General features: G+C 39.5%; 2 protein-coding genes across 2 annotated transcripts in view; one reads left to right on the top strand and one right to left on the bottom strand.

The window, feature by feature from the left end:
* Positions 1 to 556: 556 nt before the first annotated feature.
* On the top strand, positions 557 to 2,398 carry TMEM252 (transmembrane protein 252). Its single transcript, XM_008503537.2, is given in 4 exon segments — positions 557 to 834; positions 2,034 to 2,173; positions 2,176 to 2,262; positions 2,265 to 2,398. Coding segments are annotated over 4 exon segments (639 nt in total).
* Positions 2,399 to 8,878: 6,480 nt separating this feature from the next.
* PGM5 (phosphoglucomutase 5) overlaps positions 8,879 to 24,997 on the bottom strand; it is a 68,668-nt gene continuing 52,549 nt past the window's right edge. The window contains exons 10-11 of the mRNA XM_030467687.1: positions 20,872 to 21,006; positions 8,879 to 10,398 (exon numbers count right to left, since the gene is read on the bottom strand). Of these exons, the coding sequence (XP_030323547.1) occupies positions 10,309 to 10,398; positions 20,872 to 21,006 (225 nt within the window). The 3' untranslated portion in view covers positions 8,879 to 10,308. The remainder of the gene's footprint in view (positions 10,399 to 20,871; positions 21,007 to 24,997) is intronic.

The raw sequence follows: 24,997 nt of genomic DNA on the forward strand, positions 1-24,997 counted from the left end.
TTGCATTGCAAGCTAGAAATTTATCCCTTTTCAATGGACTATTAAAAATACCAAGGCAGTTGAATAATGTGTTGAAGTCAGATGAAGACCAAAATCCAAGATGAAAATGCCAGATTCTAAAAGATGTATATTTTACCTTCAAACTTTTAATGGGAAATTATAAAATGTTATTATTGTGTTGTTTTGGTTTTTTTTAAGACAAACAAATGCAAGTCTCTTTCATAAACTAACGAAGTGTGTAAACCACTGCAAACTGCAGCATGCAATGAATGCAGCAGTTGAGTATGCACTCAGGAGGTCACAGTGGCAAAGAAATGATGCAGGGAATTCCTGTCTCCTTCTTTAGAGAAGGTTTAAGATTAGAATTTAATCTCAAAAGACATTAGGAGTATATCAAAGAGTTAATGAGTATCTTAAAACTGCTTGTTCCTCTTAATTGTCCAAATAAGTTGATCCTGAAGTACATAAAATATCAATGCATGAAGATGAGAAGCACAGCTGAGACAGAGAGCAAAGAAATGGCAGACAGGAACCAAGTGCTGTGTCTCCTGGAAAGATGCCAAGAGGCATTTTCACCTTTATTCGTCTTTTTGTGCTCTGCCTCAGTTTCTTCACTGTCTGTCTGGGAGCCCTTTGTGTTTCAGTAAGTTCTTCCATATGTAGATGTGGAAATATCTAGCTCATTTTTTACTGCCTATTAGGTTTGGGATTCTTTCTCCTTGTGACTGGCATTTTCTGGAGCACTTTCCATGAAGTCTGGAAATGCAGGGGCCTCAGCAACACCTTCAATCGACCTCGCAGCTATAGAGAGCACTATGTCAGCACTATAGACAGGTATGTATTACAGACTACTGATGATGAATTGGGAGGGAGGGAGAAGAAAGAAGCAATGAAAGGCTTGTGGGAAAAAAAAAAAAAAAGAAAGAAAGAAAGAAAAAAAAAGAAAAAGAAAGAAAAAAAGAAAGTAGCCACTTTATTATGTTTCCATGGAGAGTACTGTAGTCTGAAATTCAATTTGCTAGGGCAAGATACCCATGCGGAAACAGCAATTTGTGCAGACAACACATAAAATCAGGTGTACTACAGGAACTGCCCCAGGTTGCACAGAGAGATCCAAAGTCACACCCGAAGGAAGCAGGCACAGCTACACTGACTCCATGGAGCTCCTGCAGGAGCATCATTAGTCCCATCCCAACAGTTCCAGCTGTGGTGCTGGGAGGTGTATGCTCATATTGCTTATTATCAATGAGGTATGCAGGCAGCTTCAGCTCCTGATATGGTGCTTACTGAAGTTTTATTATGTAACTGTCCCCACTATTTCTGAAGAAAGGCTGATGTTTCAAGGGAGAGTTTCTTAAACTGATTGGCACTGGGCCTGACAAAAATCTTTAAACAGGGTCACTGGAAACAAATTACTTTTTCTGGACTGCTATGGAAACCACACGAGTAACACTGACAATGAGTGCTCTAAAAGCATTATAAAAAAAAATATAAAAATAAAAAAACAACAACAAAAAACCCCCCAACACAAAAATCAAATCAAGACAAAACCAGCAAATTTTGGTTAGATAAGCAGACATGCAAAATGTATTTTAAAACTGGAAAACAATTACTAGTGTGGTAATAAACAACTACTAATTTAGTTAGTATATTCAAAGAGTGATCTCTTTCAAACAGTGATTCATCCAAATCACGTTTTTCTTGGGCGCTTCTTGAAATGCTCACAAGCATGAGTGTTTGTATGCCATGGGTAGGAACACCCGTGGGGATGGCTGTTCTTTTAAGAATGCTGTGTTGTAATGAAACATTTTGCAGAAAGACATAGGTAATGACCCCAGCTATGCCAGCTGGTTTCAATCAATATAATCAGTTGATATAAGCCTGCTTAGGTTTCCACTTACATTTAAAGTATCATCTTGATTTTGCAAACATAAGAGACAAGGCCTCTAAGCAGGTTTTCTGAGGTAATTCATATTTAACCATGATGTGTCTCTGGTTTGCTTTTTTTTTTTTTTTTTTTTTTTTTTTTTCAGGTCTGACTTCTATCCCCCCTTCTATGAAGACAACACAGATCCTGAAGATCCTGAAAAACAGAGCTCCCTGCTGCCAGATGCCCCTATACTAAAGTAGCAAGAAGTCACCAATATCCCCCCACCTCTGTATAGTGGCAGTGCAGGGTTCATCAAACTGAGAGGCAGGAGCAGCCACTGCCATAGGAATCATCCATGCAGCAGCAAGCAAACAGCTGACCAACACAGACCATGGAGTGGAGCCACATTCTGATCCATCCACAAAGGGTGAGAGTTACCAACAGCACACAGACTGCCAGGGGACTTCAGAAAGAGCAACACCTGTCACAACAACTGAGACAGGCGGTGAGAAAAATCCGGCATCGTGAAGTGGGCTAAATTGGAAGGTGTGTGTGAGTGATCCGTAATAGTACTGCTCCTAGGCTAAAACTGTCCGGAAAAAGCACAGACTTTTGTTTGTTTGAATAGTGCTGGAGGGGATATATTAAAAAGTGCTCAGTATTTCAAAGCAGAATGAATCTCTATAGAGATAGAAATGATCAGGCACTTCTTCAAAAAGTCAGCATCACTGGCAATAGGAGTTTCTTATGCTACAAGATAAATGTCTTGTGCCTCCTAATGAGTTTTGGCTGAAAGTCTTCATTTGTCATTTTGTAACATCGGATAACATGAGAAACCAATTAACTCAGCCTTTGTTTGGAATTTGTAAATTATTTGTTGTAACTGTTCATTTGTATATCACACACCTTTCCAGCTACTTGTTTTATTTTTGTCTAGTAATAGCTGCTCTTTTACAAATTACTTCATGAATAAATTTTGTATTTCAAACAAATGCCTTGTATCTGGTTGTATAATAAGGTGTCTATGGTTCAGGACAAGCATACAATACAATACACTCGATACACTTCTAGCTCCTAAACAGACAACACTAGTTACACCCATAGCCCTTCAGTGGAAACCAGAACTGCTGAAGGAAAAACCTTCTCTGTCTCCTCTGAGTTGCCTCCAAAAGCAGCTGCTTCCACTGCAACTTCCTTGAGACTGTGGGAACTAAGAAACATGATCTGTATCCTATTTCTTACACAAGGGACCTCCTGGTTAGGGAACAGGTACCAGCAAGTGGACAGCTTTGGACTTGTCCTTCCTCTGTTACAAGTTTCCTTCCTTCCACAAAGTCACTGAGGCAAATTTGCATCCAGGCCACTGACATCTATAATTCCAGATGATGAGAGAAACTTCACAGAGGCCCACTCAGATTTGGATCAGCAGCACTGACCTGTGGGTGGGGTTTTTCTGTTTTCAGAGAATCATAGAATAGTTTGGGTTGAAAGAGACATTTAAATAAATATCAGCCAACCCAACCTCCCTACAATAAGCTGGGAGGATGCTAGATAGGATGCTCAGAGCCCCGTCCAACCTGACCATGAATGTTTACAGGGATTTGGCATCAACCACCACTCTGGACAGTTTGTTCCTGGTGTTGTTGTAGAACCAGTGAGACAGAAAAATTTCCACTTTCCCAACGGTCACATATCCTGAGACAACAGCTTCAGGATTATGGCTGCATTTACATTACAAATGCAAGCCATGATAGTGATGGTAACAATAGCTAAGCCCACCAAAATGACAATCATGTCAGTTTCTTCTTCCAGAGTTACATCCTTTACAGGAAGGACCCATAAACCTTCAGTTGATGAAAGGAGAAAGGAAAGCGGAATAACACGGGGTGGAGAAGCTACAGGGAAAGGAAAATCAAGAAAAGTTGAGGAAGACAGATATATTAAAAGAATCACAGACTAAAAACAGTACCTGAAAAAGATAGAAACAGGTAGATGATGCCACCAGCATATAAAAGATTTTTCAGTGGCTCAGAAGTGGTACATGCACAGAGGATAACAGTAAAAGTCAGAGAAACATTGCACATTCATTCCAGAACAGCTGAACGGAGGATCTCCTGTGCCAAGTGACCCTCTTATGGCCTTAACTCCTAGCACTGCCATACCCACAACCTGAAATCCCTTGCTTATTTACTCCAGGGCCTCTGATCCTGAAGTCTCTGTGTACTGACCAAATACTGCTGCAGGATGCTATAACAATAGCTGTATTGCTACAGTAGATGAGGCTGATTAACCAGGAGATATCCATGGCAAAATGCTTGTCCCAAGCAAGCTCAACACTTTCTTTCTTTCCCTTTCCCTTTCCTTTTCATTTTCCTCTCCCTTCCCCTCTCCCTTTTCTTTTCCCTTTCTGTTTCCCTTTCCCTTCCTTTTTCTATTTTACTTCCTCTTGGTTTTCCTTTTCCTCCTCTTCCTCTTCGGTTTTTTTGGTGTTTTGTTTTGTTTTCCTGCAGAAATCACAGATTCACAGAGTGTTAGGGGTTGGAAGGGACCTTGAAAGATCAAGTCCAACCCCCCTGACAGAGCAGGACCACCTAGTATAGGTCACACAGGAACATGTTCAGGTGGGGTTTGAATGTCTGCAGAGAAGGAGATTTCATAAGCTCACTGGGCAGCCTCTTCCAGTGATTTGTCACCCTCACAGTGAAAAAGTTTTTATTATGTTTACACGGAACCTCCTATGCTCCAACTTGCATCCATTACCTATTGTCCTATCCTTGGTCATCCCTGAGAAGAGCCTGGTTCCATCCTCCCTTTACATATTTGTAAACATTAATATGAGGTTGCCCCTGAGTCCCATCTTCTCCAAGCTGAAGAGACCCTGCTCCCTCAGCCTTTCCTCATAAGAGAAATGTTCCACCTCCTTCATCATCTTGGTTGCTCTGTACTGGACCCTTTCAAGCAGCTCCTGGTCCTTCTGGAATGGAGAGGCCCAGATCTGGACACAATATTCCAGATGTGGCCTCACCAGGGCAGAATAGAGGAGAAGGAGATCCTCTCTTGACCAACTAACCACCCTGCTTTTAATTCACCCAAGGATGCCACTGGCCTTCTTGGCCACAAGGGTACAGTGATGGCTCATGGTCATTCTTCTGTCCACTAAATCTAACTTTTCCATTGGTTAAGTTTTAAAGTAAGACCAGTGGAAAATGACCAGTGGAAGACTACAGATAACTCTGGGAGCAAGTACTGGACAAGTACATCTGAAGGTTGTTTTTGGACTAGTTTGCTATAGGAAATGACATTCAGATTCTTTCCACATAGTTTATGGACAATCAGGAAGAGCTAATTCTCTCTTCCTTTCCCCAAGTCCCAGGGCAGTCATACTGTTCCCGGTTATCTCCAGCCCTCTGCAAATGTTGTGAGTTCACAATGGATCTAGAAATGTGCCTCCAAATATAATGGCATCTTCAGCCTCCAGTATGGAATAAAGTATTTGAAACATGAAGGTTACAGAGAAAAGGAAAAAGTTGAGGCGAATACCTAATATTTTATTTTATACAATCTGTTTTTCAGTTTGTCTTTTCAGCTAATTAATTTTTTTGCTATGATCTTGATGGAAAACAATGTGGGCAATTAGCTCAAAAACTTCAACAACACTAAATCAGCGAAGTTTTTTAAGCTGTTTGCTTTTGATTAAACCTACTAGCATGAAGTCGTCTTTGCCAAGAATAGCAGCTCAAAGTTTAGATTAAGAGGAATTGTCTTTGTACTGGAAGATATGAACAGGTCAAACTAAGAGCAGAGTTCTTCAGGGCAGAACAGGTTCTTCCACTGAACTGACAACAACTTCCTGACAGAGGTGACTGAGAAGCCAAAAAGAAGGTGCAAAACTGTCCCTATACTTACAACGCCAGAAGAAATGAGTGGGCATGGGAAGGCCTTTACTGCAGTCCTCTTGAGACAATGGAGTTCAGGATCTTGAGAGGGGGGGAGAAGGGCAAAAGGTGGGACCAAAGTTAGCAGAGCAAAATTTTAATTTCTTCAGATGATCTGGAAGAAGCCCATCAGTTATGTTTCTGGAGAGAAGGTGAGTATGGGACAAAAGTCCAATTTTCAGGAATCACCTCCTACAAGCTCAGGAATGTTTCATCCTGACATGCAGAAATCAAACAAATGTAGCAGAAGATCTGCATGGACTACCAGGAGATCTACATATCTGACTCAACTCAGATATGAACTGATAGTGTATTGTGAGTGGAAACTGTGACAAGTGACCCAGGCAGAATAGAGAGCCACTGTCCAGCCATGTAAAAATGAGATTGGTAAGGCCAAAGCCCAACTGGAGTTGAACCTAGTGAGGAATGTAAAGAGCAATAATAAAAGTTTCTACATATAAATTAGGTGAAAGAAGCCATGGAGAAAGCTGAGGTGTTCAGTGATCTATTTGCCTGCATCTTTACTGGTAAAAACCACCCTTCAGGAATCCCAGGCCCTCAAGTCAAGAGCAAAAGTCTGGAGCAAGGAAGACTTATCCTGAGTAGAGCAGGATCAGGCTAAGATGTACTTAAACAAACTGGACAGGCACAGGTCCACGATGACTTGGTATGCATGCACATTGCTGAAGCAGCTGGGCCATGCCATTGCAAGGTCACCCTCTGTTGCCTTTCAAAGATTGTGGTGACTGGGGGAGGTTCCACAGGACTGGAAAAGAGCAAATACCACTCCTGTCTTTAAGAGAACAAGGACAGTCTGGGGAGTTACAGGCTGGCCAGCCTCATCTTAGTCCCTGGCAAGGTAGTGGAGCAACTAATCATGGAAACTCTTGGCAAACCCATGAAGGACAAGAAGGTGACTGAGAGTAGTCAGCATGCAGTTACAAATGGGAATTGATACTTAACCAACTAGATGATGTTCTACAACAAGATAACTGGCTCAGTCAGTGAATGTTGCTTTCTTTAGTGATGCTTTGACATCATCTCCCATAATATCCTCACAGACAAGCTGAAAAAATATGGTTTAGGTAAGTGGACAGTGAAGTGGATTGAAAAGGGGCTGAACGATCAGGCCCAGAGGGTTGTGAAAACTGTCACCAGGCCCAGATGGAGGCAAGTCACCAGCAGTGTGCTGCCAGGGTCAGTACTGGAGCCAATCCTGGTTAATATCTTTTCTAACTATCTGGATGGTGGAGCAGAGTGCACCCTCTGCAGTTCTGCAGATGATAAAATACTGGAAGGAGCAGCTGACATACCAAAGGCTTTTGCTGCCATCCAGAGGGACATGGATGGGCTGAAGAAATGGGCTGACAGAAATTTCATGAAGATCAGCAAAGGGAATTGCAAAGTCCTGCCCTTGGGGAGGAAAAAAACATCGGCATCAGTAAATGCTGGGGCCAGTTGGAAAGCAGCACCACAGAGAAAGGTCTGGAATGGAGTCACATGCTGGAGAAGCTGGCCACCCACCAGCACAGCAAACATTGGCCAGTGGGTATGCTGGGCTGGAATATGGAAAGCATCACAAACAAGTGGAGGGAAGTGATCCATCCCCTCTGCTCAGTGCATCTGAGATGCACCTGGAGAACTTTGCCCAGGTCTGGGCTCCCCAGCTGAAAAAGAGACATGGACATATTCCAGCAAAGGGTTACAAAGATCAAGGGACAGGAGAATTCATCATACAAGAAGTTTAGCAAGCTGAGAACGTTTTGCCTGGAGAAGGCTTGGGAGGGATCTTATTTATTTTTATAAATACCTGATGGGAGAGAAAGAAGACAGTGAAGCCAGGCTCTTCTGCATCATTCTGAGTGACAGGACAAGAGGCAATAGGCACAAACTGAAACACATGAAATGCCATCAACACTCAAGAAAGTCTGGGGTTTTTTTTTGACTATGGGAGTTGTCAAACACTTGAACAGTTTGCCCAGAGAGGTTTTGGAGAATCTTGGAGATAATAAAAATCATGGGCAACCCCCTCTACCTTGACCCTGCTCTGAGTTGGGGGATGGAATAGGTAATTCTAATCCTGGTGGATTTCAAACCTCAAATATTCTGTGATCCAGTGTTTCAGGTGAGTACTGATGCCTTCCAAATTGCCTCTGAATATGATGTGCTTCTCATCTTGCCACACTACTGTAACTCTTGTTACTGAAGTCCATTATTTTTGACAGCTATTCAAAAGCACACACAAATAGCCCTCTCCCCCATTTCAGTACAGAAGCACAACAGTTTTTTCTGAAGCCCAGGGAAAAGTCAGTACTGCAATCTTAAAATATCTTCTTTGTTCAGAAAGACTGGCTTCATGAAAGCCAACTGCCATCTACTGCAGCTAATGCTCTAGTAATTTTGTGATAAAAGTGTGAGTATGATCTTCCAGTCCTCATAGTCTTCCCACCACATCTTGAAAGACACCTGGCTTCAGTACATATCACTTTTGAAAGTTCAACTCCCAGTTCCAGAAGCTTGATAAATAGAATACTTGCTAGTAAAACCATCTAATTCACTACATGACCAAAAAATATTTCATTGTCAGAGAACACATAAGAGATATTAGAAATTCTTGTACTGCCTTTCAGAATGTTTTTTCAGGCAGCCCAGTAATGTGAAGTAAATGTCATGACCCAGAGCATGTGTATGTTTGACCTTGTGTGATCCACTACTTGAAAGCTTACTATCCTGCACCTATAGGAGTTTGATCTATCAGAAAAATGAAAGATAAAATAAACACGGTGTCTGTAGAGGTGCATGTTCTTGCATGCAAAAATAGATGTCCAAACTATGTGAGAATGGTACAGCTGTCACCAAAACAAATCCTTATAAAAACAACTAAAGCCTCAAAATCTCTTCTAGTTTTCAGGAATAGTTATTGGTATGGTAGAATACTATGTGAGAATATTAGTGCCTTATTTGTGTAGAGTCATTTAAGTAGATAATGTAACTGTATTAAAGACAGTTTTATTAAGATGCTTGAAAGTGCAGTGTGTCTTTTATTATCCACAAATACATATTAAGACAGAAATGCAGCAATACTCTTTATTGTGTACTAAGTGCCATAGCAATTTTCTTGACAGAAGTGTTGAAAGAAATCAAAACAATTCCCTTTGTAGCACTGTTACATAAATTGCACTGATATCTGACAACCACAATAAATTGAAACACACTGCAAAGAGGCAAGTTGCACAAAGCCACCTTGAAAAATGATAAGTGACCACACTGTTCCCAAGGAACCAAACCTTTCAGACAAGTCACATGCATTAACTGTTTGTTGTCTTCTTCAGAGCACAGCATTGCAGTTAGAGCTGCATTAAGTTTCACAAGGAGAAAAATGCTGGTGTCCATATCCCCAAAATCCTTCTCAGATCTATGCCAGGATGTCTCTTTTCCCTTTGCAATCCCCAAATTTTTATTCCATGATCCTCTGCTACAAAGAATCTAACAGAAACTGACCAGATGGTATATCACACAAGTATTTCCACTTAATTAATTAGTTTTTGTTTTCATTTCCATTTCACCACATGCTTCACTTTCTACTTTGTGGTAAATGGAGCATGAGTATGAGTATGCTGAAGACTTAAAAAACTTCCATAATAACTCCCTTCATGAAAAATTGCTGAACTTGCAGTGATTACCTTATAAACACAGTAAGGACCAGTACCATCTGCTGACATAAGGAATATTGCAAAAGAAAGATTCCATACCCAACATATTGCTGAAAGGACACAATGAGCTTCTACAGCCTCCCTTTGGAGGAAAGAAAAAAAAAAGAAAAGGAGTCAAAAAATCAGGAACACCCAAAGGCAAAAATCACATTCATATACTTTAACAGCAAGGGTTAAAACCAAAAATGGGATAATGGATTCTTTGGGAGCACGTGCAAGCGTGTATACAACACTGCTGCCAGTGTGCATCAGTGAGCAATGGGAGAGATAGAAGAGGAGCACTGGTGTCAGGCGAGAAGATACACCCTTTGCAAATATTATATACAGCCCTTACTCCTCAGACATGCTCCTTGTATCTCTTCATAAACCAACAAGGAGATGCCAAGGATCCCGAACAACATTCATCAAACATGTCTTTGCTCTGCAACTGCTCCACCTTTCTCTCCAACTAAAATTTCCCCAATCTTAACCATACCATTCAAAACCAAACAGTTTTCCTTTTCTGTCACATTGCTGACATTTGAAGGTTAAGGCCTCTTTCTTTGGTTACATTGTTATAGAAAATTAAGATATTGCAGGTAAAACAAAGAAGTCAATGCACTATTGTATTTCTAGATTGATGCAAACGAATATGCTCAATGTTATATTGAAATTTTCTCTGCACTCTACCTCCATCCCCAAGAAAAGTTTTAAAATCATACAAGGCACAAATGGCTAACATGTTTCAGCAAGGTCCCGTCTCTTCCTTGCTGCTCCTTTTTTGGCCCTGGTTTAACAATCTTTGGTGGCTTCAGGTGATGACAGTGGGTCCCTTGCGCCCTGTCCTCTCATGAATCTGAGATATTTTCAGAGCGATTGCTATAAGAGGACTCAGCACAGCCTGAAGAGGAAGAAATACATTGAATTACATAAAGCAGAAATATCAACAGACTTCTTAATTTATAAATTCCTCTTTCACCTGTACTATAGTAACAGTAAGGCATTCCACAGTAAGAAACATCGACAGTTACGGAGTCTACAATGTCACACTTGATATAATGAAGTATGTGTATCTTTTGTGAAGTGCTACACTGAGTGTACCTAAGCTATGGAGAAAAGAGAGATCAGGAAATACACTATACTGATAATGTCTCCATATTACAAGAATTGTGGAGGTCTTGTGAAGTCTGCTGTACAAAACAAACTAGAAATCACAGAAATAGAATTACTTCTATTTTGATGAGTGGAAGCTATGTAAATGAGATTGTCTTCCTATACACAATCTGTGATTGTGTCAGAAAGTACTGTAACAATTATGTTAAAGAAATCACAAGTGCATTTTGAGTAATAACACCTGTAACTGTATTAAATAGGATGAATTGCAAGAGAAGTAGCATAAAAAAAGTTTCAGGCTACAGACCTTATTAAATGGCCACACATATGAAAATGCCCCAATGGGTGAATGCAGAAAACTATGATACTATCATATGAGACCCAAGTAAAACATATTTTTTTGAAATGGCAACTGAATCTTTTCTCAATCAATTAAATTATGTGCAAAGGTAAACTGGCAGATCTGGGGTTCGTGTGAAAGTTTTCTTTTCAGATAATCTACATGTGATGACCCTCTAAGAGCTCCCACTGCTGCCTCTTTCAAATAAACTACATTCTGGATATAAACTCGATAAACTACATTCTGGATATAAACCTGTCAGGTCTAAAAATCAAATCAAACAAAACAGTACTTCTAGACAGCTTAAATTTACAGCTTAACAAAATCAATACTTTCAATCTGTTTCAGCTACCTAGCAGTTTCTGCCAGTATGAGGTTTTTGCTTTATTTATGCTAATGGTCAGGTAGATGAATAACAAAGTGTGAGGAGACAAAATAATTGCTAGCAGAGCCATGGAGTAACACCATGAATGCCAAGTGAGTTTATGATCGAACTTAGTTATTCTCAAGTGCAAGCAGTTTGACAGGTTATTGTTCAAAATGCTCCATATTTGTAGATATCTATCCACTGAAAAATTATTGAAGCAGAATACAAGTCCATTAAAATCAAATATACTTAGAGGAGACTAATATGCAGAGCACAGATTTGCATCTGTGGGCAAATGATGCAAAATTAAATATTAAAATGTGCCAATTTATAAGGTTTGGACCATATCACTCCATCAACACTGATTAAGAAGAACTGAGAGAAGAGCAAAGCATCTGAAGACCCTCTGGTACTCTCCTGAGAAACCCCTTCTTTATTTAACCTAAAAAGCACAAGAAAATTTAAAAAGCAGCCCTACTGGCCATCTTCACTTGACCCTGCTTTTTTAATCTATTTCTCTCTTGGAAACTGTTTGAGACACAACATGTTATCCTTTAGATAAGATTTCAGAACTGAAAATTAACAGAACTCAATCAGAATTTTGTTTTAGCAATAGCATTGACGTCACACCTCTAAAAAATAACTAGTAAGAATAATCGAACAAACAGGTATCTAACATAAGGCAAATAAATATCAAAAGCTCTTTGCTTGGGAATAATCTGTCAGATTATTATGATACATAATCTGTCAGAAATGTATCATGCCTGCTTGGGTCATGTAGCTTTCATTTTCACAAGAAAATTCCACGCAACTCCCTTTCTTCCAGCCAAGTTCTCAGATGAGACTTGCCCCATGGTCCATCTGGTGGGGATGAAATGTCCCTTCTTACAGCTCAGCATATGTCTGGAGTTTGCCTTTAGATTTCAGCTATTAGGTTTTCACAAGGTGAAAACTCTAGAAAGCATTTACACTAAAACCTGCAAACTTTCATTAAAAAATCATGTATTTCTGATGAAAAAATATCTGTCCAGACATTGATTGTGAAGCTTGTGAATCTTTTCCCTTCAGTCTCTCCACTACACTGAATTTCAGTCTCGTAACAAAAAATGAATGCAGGAGCATTTTACACAGTCTGGGAATGGACACTTTCCATAGGTCTCAAATTCACTTTTCCTTTCCCAGTCCAGTGTAAGACTCAAAAATAAGTTGCCCTTTTCACAGTCTCAACAGTGAAAAAAATTCTGCAGAATTCACCTGGAAAAAAATTTAAAAAATACAGCTCAGAGAACACTAATGCCCTCAAATAGGATCCAAACATTTTAGCTGACACCAGATAACTACAACTCTATTTTTCATTTCTCAAACTTTTGCTCTGTGTTCTCTTACTGTATTGATCCTCATTTTGTATTCAGCATCACATCCACAAGTGTTATTATTTTAGACTGTCTCAGCTGCATACATACACAAGTAAACGTACAGGGTCTGAAAACTAGGAACAGACGTTCCATTATTATTATATGTTAGTATACCATTATATATATGTTAGTATACCATTATATGTTAGTATACCATTTACTCCCCACATTCTGAGATCACAGAAAACAATTCAAATTAGTCAGTCTTAAAAGAATGTCCAACTGGGGACAAAGACCCACCCCAATCAGCTCAAACTTTTGTGACTATTACACAGGTATTTAAGCACCTGAATTACTAATAACCACAATGAACAAATGCTCAGATCTTGCAATAGATTTTAAAGAAGAGCTTGCATAGTACTACATGTTCCAGAAGAATTCATGTTGCTGGAAGAAGCACAACAGTTTAACTTTTGGAGCTTTGCAAGGGTAGAAGATGTGCCAAGTGTTTTCCATCTCTGCATTGTCTCTCTCTAAAAACTGTTGTCAAACCCCAAATTCTACTTCTTCATCTGCTTGTCTATTATATTTACTATAAACTGAAGTAGTTTTCCAGTTCATAAATATAGTCTTGAGGAAAATATGCTTGAAGAATGCTTTGAAGTCACAAGCAGCTGTAATTGCTAGGTGGAGTTATTATTATTGTATGAATTATGATAAGCCTCAACATTTCAGACATGGACCAGAAATCCTTTTCTCCTGTAACACTTAAATGAATTCTCAGTCTTCCTCTTTTTATCTACACAAAGTTTGCTGAGACACCAGGGGAAGTGATACAACTCTACATGCTGTTACAAGGACACAAAGGAATTAAAAAGTATCTCCTTCTTTTCTTACTCTGCCTGCTCCCCTGTAATTTTCTCCTGGTACATGTGACTTTTTAAAGCCCTTTGTATCCTGGACAACAGAATCACTATCAAACAAACTAAGGGAAAGAAAAAGAAGGGTAGAAGAGAGGGGAAAATTCCCCAAAACAGGTTTTGATGGTCTTTTTAAGGAGCTTTTCCATAGGCTGTAATAGATTTTAAAGGTCAAACCAATTCACTTACAAAGCACCACTGAAGTGACAGTAGAGACACAACTGACTGAAACCACTGCAAAGTGAGCTCAGAACTAGGGTCACACAGGCTGTCACCTCCTGTAGGGCTTTTGCCATTAACATCTTAGCTTAGAATGCCTGCTTAGGTCTTGCATTAAAAAAAAAAAAAGCAAAAAAACCAAACCAAACCAAACCAAACAAAAAAACCCCAATAAAACAAAAGAACAAAACCCCAAAAATCTTTGGAAAGGTTTATGCTACAGCCACCTGTCCTAGAATATCTAAGCAATGTGGGTAGCCTGGTTCACTGAGGAACAAACTGGACTGGTTCTGTAACATGCATGGCCCTTGTGGTGTTCAATTTATTACCATGAAACAGCACACTCACGGCAGGAAAATGGAAACTGAACTCTGTACTCCTCTGCACAATCTTCCTGCTGACCCAAATAAAATTACAATAAAGGTCAGGAGGCCAGCTGTTCTGCCTCCAGCAATAGAAGAAGGCAGGCATGAGGGGTGAAAATGACAGGAGAAAAATATAAACTAAGTAGTGGTATACAGAAACATCTCTGCTTGCAATACATTAGTAATTTTTTAGGGTATCCAAAGAACTTTGAGTGAAGATTGGGCTTAATGAATTAATTTCCTTGATTCACAAAGTATTTTAGAGTTTCTGTCACATGAACTATGTAACAGCAAAACAGACCTTCCTTTCCAGTTCCAGTTCATTTAAAATTAATTGACTGTGTGGCTCTGGGTAGAAGCTTAACTACCTAAATAATGCAAACATGGTATGTTACCTAAGAGTGTGATGAAACAGATGGAAAACTTCATATCCCACCTCGCATCAAAGAAAATCTCATATATGTAATAGTAAAGGCAAAACTTCATGTGATTTCTCTGCACCATACTATATTGTTTAATAGCCAGCCATGGCAATGATAAAGGACTCAATATTTAAAAAATAAAGGGGCGATAAATACCTAGCAAAATGCACTTGTACTTGGGGTTGTAAGAGTGTCTCAACAGAACCATACAGAAAACTTTAATTCTATCCCTATTAAGTGATATTCAATACAAGGACTTCTGGGTTATTGATTTCAGTTCCCTGCTCCTGGACAAACTCATACCATAACCAGTCGCTTTATACAATCACTATGTACACATATATATGTACACACAATGATACACAATCATAATTCTTCCAACCAACAACCAAGGCCCACCTGAAAATCAGTTTGTTTTGTCCTCTGGTACTTGCCATTCAAAAATTGCTTCAGAAATTCAGTCTTTGATGACCAAGATTTGATGATCAATTTTTCTTTCACCTTTGTGAAAGGCACCTCTGTGCCTTTTTAGAGAAAAACTCAAAAAAACAACTCCTGCCCCCAAATCTTTGTCTGGCTGCTGCTAGCGTAATACTTCTGTAGCTAACTAACACACACTTCACCAGTTTTTGGCAAAACTAATTGTGATTGACTGCACCCCATTTAAAGAGTACCTGATACAGCCTGCACAGGTCTCTGACAACACTTATTTATTGCTGTTGCAATTCACATAATTAATAACATACTGTAAACAGAGCTATTTAGTCCATGTCCAGAACAATCCAGATTATTAACTACACTGCTCCCAAGGAACTTACCCTGCAACAGCAGCACAACTGTGCTGCTGAAGAACACAGTGGATTTACAAACAAAACAAATCTGTATAGTGAGTCATTTCTATCTTAGTCTTTATATATGAAACTTCCTGTTTGAATCTGATTCAAGTTTGACAATATATCCAGGTGGCTAGATGAAGGACAAGAAGATACCAGCCATGTTCTGGGATCTCCAAATAATGAATAACAAGTTGATCTGTAAAATAATGCTGTAACTGTGCCTAAAGGTCAATAAGCTCTTATTTTAGTACTTAATGTCTCATGAACATACCCCTTAAGTTTCCAACTGTGATAAATTTAGAACAGCAAATAGCCCCATTAACTTTACAAAAAGATACATGCCAATGTATAAAGGTCCGAGGCTTCAGATAGAAGTCTATTGTTTTTCACAATGAGCTGAACTTTCTGAAATTGCTACTTGGATGCCTACCTATTTGACTGGTTAAAACTATATAAATCTTTTTAAGGAAACCTTCCAAATAAGTTGGAAAGCCATTTTCTCAGTAATGTACAGTGATGAGGGGCATCACCAGTGACATAGTGTGTCAACAGAGCGGCCTTCCATTCAAAGGGGGGCATTCCAGTTTCAAAAAAATGTAGACCTAAAAATTGTGATTGTAGACTTAAAAAAATTGTAAACTACATACAGGTGTGTTCTAGATTTCTGCTTACACGCAGAAGAGGCACCCACCATTGGTGTATATATTGTCAAAGAGTACAGAAGGAAACTAGAAAAGCCTGAAAACTGCTGAAAAGCTGGCTGATTAGTTTTGGAAAAGGTTATCTCTGAAAGGAAAGGGGAGAAAAATGATGCTGACAGGAGGGAAACTCAAGCTAGTCACCACTATGATCCAACAAAAGGGCACTGCAAATTCCAGTATGAGTTGTTTATCAAAACAGAGAGATTTATTTCCTGTGAAAAAGACCCAAAACCATGCATTAGTGTATTTTTGCCTTTCTTTTCAGGTGTTGACTGGAAGTATCACCAGGCAAAAACACAAAGCAATACAAAGCTTTCATATTCCACTTGCATATGTAAAAAGTAAAAGTAATGGAAGGAAGCAGTCCAGTAAGTTGAGTATTTGCTTATGCAGCCAATAATTTTTGCAAATAATTTCATGCCTTGGTTTATGATATGGGCTGGTCTTGTTCAATATCTTTATCAGACATATAGATGAGGGGATTGAGTGTTTCCTCAGCAAGTTGAGTTGCTGATGACATTGAGTTGACTGGGAGTGATCTGTTCAAGGGTGGAAGGCTCTGTAGAGGGACCTGAACAGGCTGGGTCAGTGGGGTCAAAGCAAATTTTTTGAGGTTCAACAAGGCCAAGTGCTGGGTCCCGCATTTCAGACACAAAAACCCTTTTCAGCTCTACAGATTTGGGGAAGAATAGCTGGAAAGCTTCCCAGAGGAAAAGGACCAGGCTGATACCTGGCTGAATATGGGCCAGCAGCGTGTTCAGGTGGTCAAGAAGGCCAGCAGTATCCTGGCCTGCATCAGAAATAGTGTGGCCAGCAGGATGATGGAAGTGATCATCCCGCTCTACTTACTGGCCACTGGTGAGGTTACAGCTAGAATGCTGTGTTCAGTGCTGAGCCCCTCCCTTCAAGAGGGACATTTAGTGGCTGGAGGGTGTCCAGAGAAGCACAACCAAGCTGGTGAAGTGTATAGAGCACAAGTCCTATGAGGAGAGGCTGAGAGAACTGGATTTATTTCCTTTGGAGAAGAGGAGGCTGAGGGGAGACCTTACTGCTCTCTGCAACTACCTGAAAGGAGGTTGTAGAGAGGTGGGTGTTGACCTCTTCTCCCCAGTAAATAATGACAGGATTAGAAAAAATGGCCTGAAGTTGTGCCTGTGGATCTAGAGATGCACCAGGAGACTAGAAATTTGGAAGAATTTCTTTACTGAGAGTCATTAGGTGGCATTAGGAATGGGCTGCCCAGGGAGGCAGTGAAGTCACCATTCCTAGTCATACTCAAAAAATGTGTAGATGTGGTAGTTCAGGATATGCTGCAGTGTTTTTTCCTGGGTTGACAGCTGGATTCAGTGACCCTAGGGATCTTTTCCAACCATGACAATTCCGTCATTCTGTGATGCAAAGTATGAAAGAGAATTTTTCATGATCAGCCCAGACAGAGTACAATGTTACAGAAACTACATGCAGTCATCTAACAAATTACAGAGATCAACTACACTTAAAAAAAATAAGCATTTAACCCAAATGTAACAATTTTCTTAAATACTATATAAGGTATATGCTTTACATCTGTACATCACTGCCCTTTGAATAACTAGTCACATACAACTATGTTGACTCTGCCCCTATTACTGAAAGTAAGTAAGAAATAAAGTAAAATCTGTCTCAGCTCTTTCAAATGTACATTTCAGTATGAATCTCAAAGCACATAAAAGGAATTATAAAGATAGAAAGACTATGCTGGCCCTCCCCAGCAATGATGTTTTCTGAAAAAGGAGTTTGCTATTCACTGCCTTCCACATATTCCACTGAAAATTATCAAATGTCCTCCTGAGAGATTTTTAGTTGTTTTCGTACTAACAGGAGGAACTCCTGCAATCAAATTTATGTGCTCCCTTGAAATCAGCCATCTGCTTGCAGGATACATAACCTTGCACATCCTAACATCCTGATGTTGTTGGCAATGTATCCAGCTAGGGCAAGAGAAGAGAAGTGGTGAAAACCACAGAAATTTATTGAATTAATTGAGATGAAACTGCTCTTTGTCACAGGTTCTTGTGCACATGTGTTTATAGTACTATGTACTATAGTATTATGTCCTTCCTGAGGCAGTCTGGGTGTTAAAATGTCTCTCTGCACCAAATGATTGCAGGAAAGTCCCTGAAACAAGTTTCAAGGCAATGACGTTTCTACCCCTGGGATTATCTGTTCACCAGCGAGCATCCTGGATAAACAGCCTGAAGTGTAGGAATCTGACAGGCTCTTACTGTCTTTTTTTTCTGTACCTGGGAATAACAAACTGTCTTGGTATCTAGAATAAGAAACTGCACACTGAAAGCCCTGAGGGCAGTGATAAACCCAGCTGGCTCTGCCCTGTCTCTCCTGAGGACTACCTCCTGGCATCCTGCCCATGGGCTCCCACTCTGCCCTAGGGGTGTTGGAGCTAGCCCATAGGAGTGCTTGGCTTCAGACTCATCTAAGGATCTGCTGGGTGGGCCTCAGATCTACACTTTCCCTGGGAGGTACATTGTAGTTTGTCTCTAGTCCTAACTTTGACCCTGTCTCCTGGCTGGACCAACACTGTTGCCTTGTCTCCAGCCCTGTTCTTGGTCCCATCCAAGCTGCTCCAGGTGTATCCTGAACCAGACCCACCATTTGCCTTGCCTAGAATGGTCAGTGGAGCTTGTTACCAGAGCCTTGCTCTGACTGCTCCACTTTCTCCAGAGGGACTGTCCCTTGGACAATGAGGGCACTACCCACGCTGCAGCTGCTCTGACTGCCTGGCTCCTATCACCTTGTGCACCCTTGCTGCTCCCTGGACACCTGATCCCTGCAGATGAGGCCACTAGACCTTGGTGGACTTCATGCACTTCTCTCAAGCAAAAGTAACAGTAGGACAACACATTCCTTATTTTCTAAGGAAAATGCATTTCTTACTTTCTCTTCTCTCTCAATTTAGATTTCTCACAAGTGGAAATCTCACTGAGTACATTTGCTATTTTCCACTTAATTTAAAAAAAAAAATCAACTGGTAAATCCAGGGCATTGAGAGATACAGAAGCCTAAACTCTGCCAGCACATCACACCTCATTTTGCATACCTTGTAACAAGTAGAACAGTCCATTGATGCAAAGAGGATTCAGTTTTAAAAATCACATTCTCATTTGTAATTAAGTAGTCAAAAGTTTATCTAGATGCATGCTGTAAGTATATGCTTTATTTTTTTCTAGGATTTTCTTGTTAAGATTCGCTAGACAGGAAGCATGTTCAGATCATACATTACATGTCACGTACCACAAGGTTACTGTAAGTCCCCTTCAAACCTCAAAAATGAACTTTCAGTCTCTCTGACACATCCATTTTTTAATTTACCCTTTTTTAATAAGTTAACACAGAGAAACTACAAACATCACTGATCATACCTCAGCTTTGGTCAGTGGTGGGTCCACCTCAGAGCCAGAGAACTGAGTCTGTTCAACATGGGGCTAGGTTCAGGTGTCTTCTCACAGAACCCACCCTTTCAGCCCCCCTGCTACCAAAACCTTGCCATGTACACCCAGTACAGTAAAAAGAATGAATGGGGTTGTAGCAGTGTTCTTATTTGCTCAAAATAAATTTATGGCTCTGCTGGATGGTTAAAACTGGGTGTGCAGAAATACGATAAAATTGAAAAAAAAATGCCCTCTGCTCTGAAATTTAGCATTCTGTCTTCTATCCAAGGAGTTACTGAGGATACAACTGTTGTGTAAGAAAAAGCAAATAAAATTAACAGATCAGATCTGCAGAAATGGGGTCTGCACATTTCTGGAAAAACTGAAGAACTTTGCATGACTGATAGGTGGTTGTTTAATATCACTAGGAGAGACTCTATATGTTTTTGGTGGGAATGTGGTGAAAAGTCTATGTCAAACATTTACCTGCAGTTCAAATGCATTTGACAGAATTTATGTTTAGGGAAATTTGTATTTTGCATTCCAATTATGAATACACAACCAAACAGAACTTCAAACTACAGGGTTTTGATTTACTACGAGTCAAATGCTTATCCTTACTTCCATGAAACATCCTTAGTCGTCTTATGTTGTATATCACAGCATGAAGGTGTTTTACTAGGAAAAATCTGACAGTTCAAAACGTGATTTATATTATGAATTGTATTAGGCATCTGCTGGCCAATACTGCAATTTGTTCTCAACGTTCACTCTTCTTGGGAAAGAGTCCAGTTGTGATATGAGATAATCCTCAGCCAACTGCAAGTCTTTCCCTTACAAGGAATCCCTGCATTGTTTAGACTTTGGCATCAGTATTCTTAACTGCACTCTCATCATGAAGAATCCCTGGATTGCTCTTAAACTAAGTCATCCTCAGAAAACCCACTTGAAATATAATTATTTCTTAATATTGTTCTATAACCAATTTTACAATGTTTGGAAAAAAGTGTGAAAAATTAAAACTAACATGGCTTCTCTTAATAGATTAGCAGTTGTTACCCATTTTCATCACCAAGCATCTCAGACCTTGACCTGCCTATTGTATTAGTTACTTCACAAACATACATTCAAACTGCTGGTTCTGCCTCAAAAGATGTACAGTTACAAGATTAGAAGAATCGTTCACAAACACAGTATACAGAGATCAAGATGCTGAGCACTCCTCCTAATTAAAGATGAAAACCTGCAGACATTGCTATTGAGAGGACATGTGCTACTTATACACTTAATACAATGCTACTGCATTACCTGTGGCTCCTTATTGTGCTGGCTAGGATCCTTTTCATAACTCTCTGCATAGATCCGGAGAGTAGCTCTCACATGGCTAGAAGCACTCATTCTGAAGATGAGCCTGGAAGCATCTGAAAAAATAATCCGCAGCCCCTGTGGGAGAAGAGGGAGCAGCATATATGTATGGTGGCTGTACCTTGACAAATCACAGTCCACTGCATTAAAATAAAAAGTGAAAGGAAGAGTTATTTGAATATAATTCCTTTTCCCCTGTAACTTTAAACAACTCATTTATTCTTTTTCCCCATTCTAAAGACTAGAAATAAATTAGTGTATTTCCTCCCACCTGTCATAACAAAGACTCTCTTACTACTGTTTTTATTTCCTTCATCTGACTTGTTTTGTGTGGCAGGATGCAAAATTAGGCCAAACATTACTAAGGCCAAACTGCACGGTTAAAGAGTTGTAGTGTTTCAGTACTCTAAAAAATTTCACTAACATGCTATTCAGTTCTCAGTCCATAAATGGTACCCTTAGTTAGACTGACTGCCACTTCTCCAATGCCACTAAACTTTATTTCCCCATTTAGTCCTGCTGTTGGAAAATGCCTAGTGCATAAACTGTGATCCTTACTACTTTTGTTTAGGGTAAACCATCAAAAATGGTTAAGATAATGGTTTAATGGTTAAAATAATTAAGAGAGAAATGTTTTATTCTTCCAGTTTTATCAGCAGCTTAAGAAGACATTGACATTAGCAACACAGTGCTTTAGCATTCTGAAATATAATTAGAAGCCTTTGTTTCAAGTAAATGCCAAAAACTTCTTCAGCACTGTGTAAAGCATTGCTCAGTTGATAATCACAGAGCCACAAAATACTTTGTGTTGGAAGGAACACTTAAAGGTCATTTAGTTCAACCCCTCTGAAGTGATCCAAACATCATCAGCTGGATCAGGTTGCTCAGATCCCCGTCCAACCTGACACTGAGCATTTCCAGGAATGAAGCATCTACCACCACTCTGGGCAAACTCTTCAAGTGTCTACCACCCTCATCATAAAAAATGTTTCCCTTATATGTAGCCTAAATTTACACTACTTTAGTTTAAATTATTAATCCTTGTACAATCACAACTGGTTCTGCTTAAAGGTTAGTCCCCATGTTTTTTTTTTAGCTTCCTTCAGGTATTAAAAGGCCACACAATAAGGTCTCCCAGGAGCCTTCTATTCTCTATGATGAACAAAGCCAATTCTGTCTCAGTCTGTTCTCTAGGATAGGTGCTCCAGCCCTCTGATCATTCCAGCGGCTCCCCTCTTGGGGCTCCCTATTGTGGCCCACACCCAGTCCAACAGCTTCACATCTTTCTGGTGAAATGCCAATTATTACTAGAAAATACTCATCAGGAAGATAATGCACTTGGGTAAAGGGTTGGATTAGCTGGCCTATGAGATACTGTCCATCTCTCATTTCAGTGATAAAATGAAACATTTTTTTAGGTGCTAGTATGGAATTATATATTCATTCTAACATGTACTGGTAACATAAATTTACCTGGTAGTCTGCATATGTTTGACGTACAGAAAGAGCTTGCATGCAGAAGGCTGAGCTTTACATCCTGCTTTTCTACTAAGTGGCCATTAAGCCAACTTTGTAATGAGCTGGTTCAGTTGATGCTAATGGAGTTTTGACAATGATTTCAATGGAATCAAGACTTCCTCTTGGATGCCTAGAATTATACAGGCAGCTTGCTGCAACTTTATCCTGTGAACAAGAGGTTGTCTTCTGCTGACTGGTCATTACAACTAACTTTATGGCAGTGAAAAGAAATAAGATAAAATTAAGAGTTTCCCAGTTCTGTGTATAGTTTATTTCAAATGACTGTCAAACCCCAGATCAGCAGCTCCAAGTGCAGAACATTAATGCCAACCAACTTTAAAAGAGAAGGAAGGGAATCCAATCCATCTGTTCCAATTTCACGTGTGGACACCAGAGCATGTGAGTGTCTCATTCTCCAAAAACTAAATGGGCATTTTACATGTTCCTGCCAGGCCTACTAACTCCCACAATCACATGACTAGAAAGACCACTTTAATATTTTGATAGGTTACACATACTCCATGTTTATATAGCAATAATATCATTAACACATTATTACTTGGTTCAGCACATCTGAAGTCTCACCACCCATTGAATTATGGTTTTTGGATTTTAAAAGTTTGGTAAAAAAAAAAAAAGTTTAGTATAGCTTCCTCATTGAACATCTGAAGATACTTATTTTAGGCAAATTGGGCCAGCTAATGGATATTAATGAGACGCATAGAAAAACTGAAACAAAATTATGTTCCATGGTTAACCCAGCATTGAGGCTGATGTGATGTAGACAGAGCTGTACAGTGATTTCCCTCTTGAACATTACAGTCCAGTTAAACAGTGAGCTGATGTATCAGTATCTATGAAGCACTCATAAAACTAGAACTACCATGCATTACACCATGAAGTTTGATTTCCAGAGGTTTGTGGTGTTCTTCAGCTACTAATTTCAGCAGCAAGGTATTGGATTTTTGACAATACTTTTACTTCAAAATACTGCAATTATCACAATTTTTATTTGGTCCTCTAGGAATAGAGGGCCACACTTACTACTCTGACAGGAAGCATCTTACTGCTGATGCACAACTGAAATACTATTCTGAACAGAGAAGAATTTTTGCCTTATCTCTGGAGAGTTATTTCAAACAACTTTTTTCCAGCTTTTCCACTACCCATTTCCTGACTCTTACTCAAATTGAAAAGCAAAAAAACAAGATTACTTGCAGAATTCCTTGCACACCAAATCTAAAAACAGAAGCGAGAAAACATTAACAAATTTTCAATAACAAAGATCCAAAGTTTTATTTTGTGAATCTCACGATATTGGATCCCTTCATTAAAGAGCTAGAAGTTAACCATTATAATGGCAACATGTACTTCCCAACCTTCTAATTAAAATTGTACACAAAAATGCAACCAGTTCACTTTTTGGCTTTCAGGATCCTTAGGAGTAGCACTGCTATGTGCACAAAGGCTAGCACAACAAGATTTTACATATAAAAGCAGTCTTCAAGAACACAATGGTTCCTTTCATTTTATACCTTATTATTACACTTTGACAAACAATATTCACAGGTTTCAATAGTACAAATTAATCAGAAGCTCCAGTCTGGGCATATTGTTTGCTGCCTATTTTGCTGCTAACTTGTTTGCTTTCTGAGCCTGCTAGCCAGCTTCTCCTTCATGAGACCCAGTGCAGTTACACTGAATATAGATCTCTCTTTACTGCCAGCTGGGAAAAAAATTTTGAACGAGTTCCTGAAAACATAGCTAGAATATCTGCATGAAGGTCATCACAGTTAGAAAGAGACATCTCCATTTATATAAAAAGCAAATTACCAGAGAAAATGGCAGTAGCAACAAAATCCTGTTGCGTTTTCATACATCTATGTTCTCCTTTATTTTCATTGTGCTTAGACAATCCTAGTGATGCTGCAGACACATGGAGCTGGGAATGTGACCTTGCCAGAAGACAAACTCTCAAAAAATACATGTTTCACCTGATGAAAAGACATGCTGTCTGGGCTGTATGGGCTGTATGGGCTAATTTGGGTCCGTTTGAAAATAGGTCAAGTCATGTTTCTCTGCTTGCTTTACACACTGATATCATTAGCAATTTTATTCTAATTTAGGACAAGGATTCTGGAAAAATAATAAGGAAAGAAAAATTTCAAAGCTACTGAAATTTGTAAGCTACTCTTTGAAAGTACGAATGCCACAAGTGCCTGTAATTTTGCAGTGGACTTGGATGCTATGATAGCCTCATATCTTGTTTCAGCAGTAGTATGCACAAAGAGAGTAATTCAGTGGTAGACGAGCTGCTTGTATTATCTGTATGCAATGATGAATGGAATTACAGGGACTCTGAGTAGAACAGCGCAACAACAGCTTTGATGGCTTGTGGCATCATTTGCTAGGGTCTGGTCAGATGATTTATAGACAAGAGAAGCTAGGACAATAAAAATAAACATCACAAATTCAGAACACATTTTAATGGGTTGTAGCTCACCTTCAAGACATTTGAACATATATTTACACCTGGAAAAAGTACATGGGT

This window comes from Calypte anna, chromosome Z, assembly GCF_003957555.1.
Source record: "Calypte anna isolate BGI_N300 chromosome Z, bCalAnn1_v1.p, whole genome shotgun sequence".
NCBI lineage: Eukaryota > Metazoa > Chordata > Aves > Apodiformes > Trochilidae > Calypte > Calypte anna.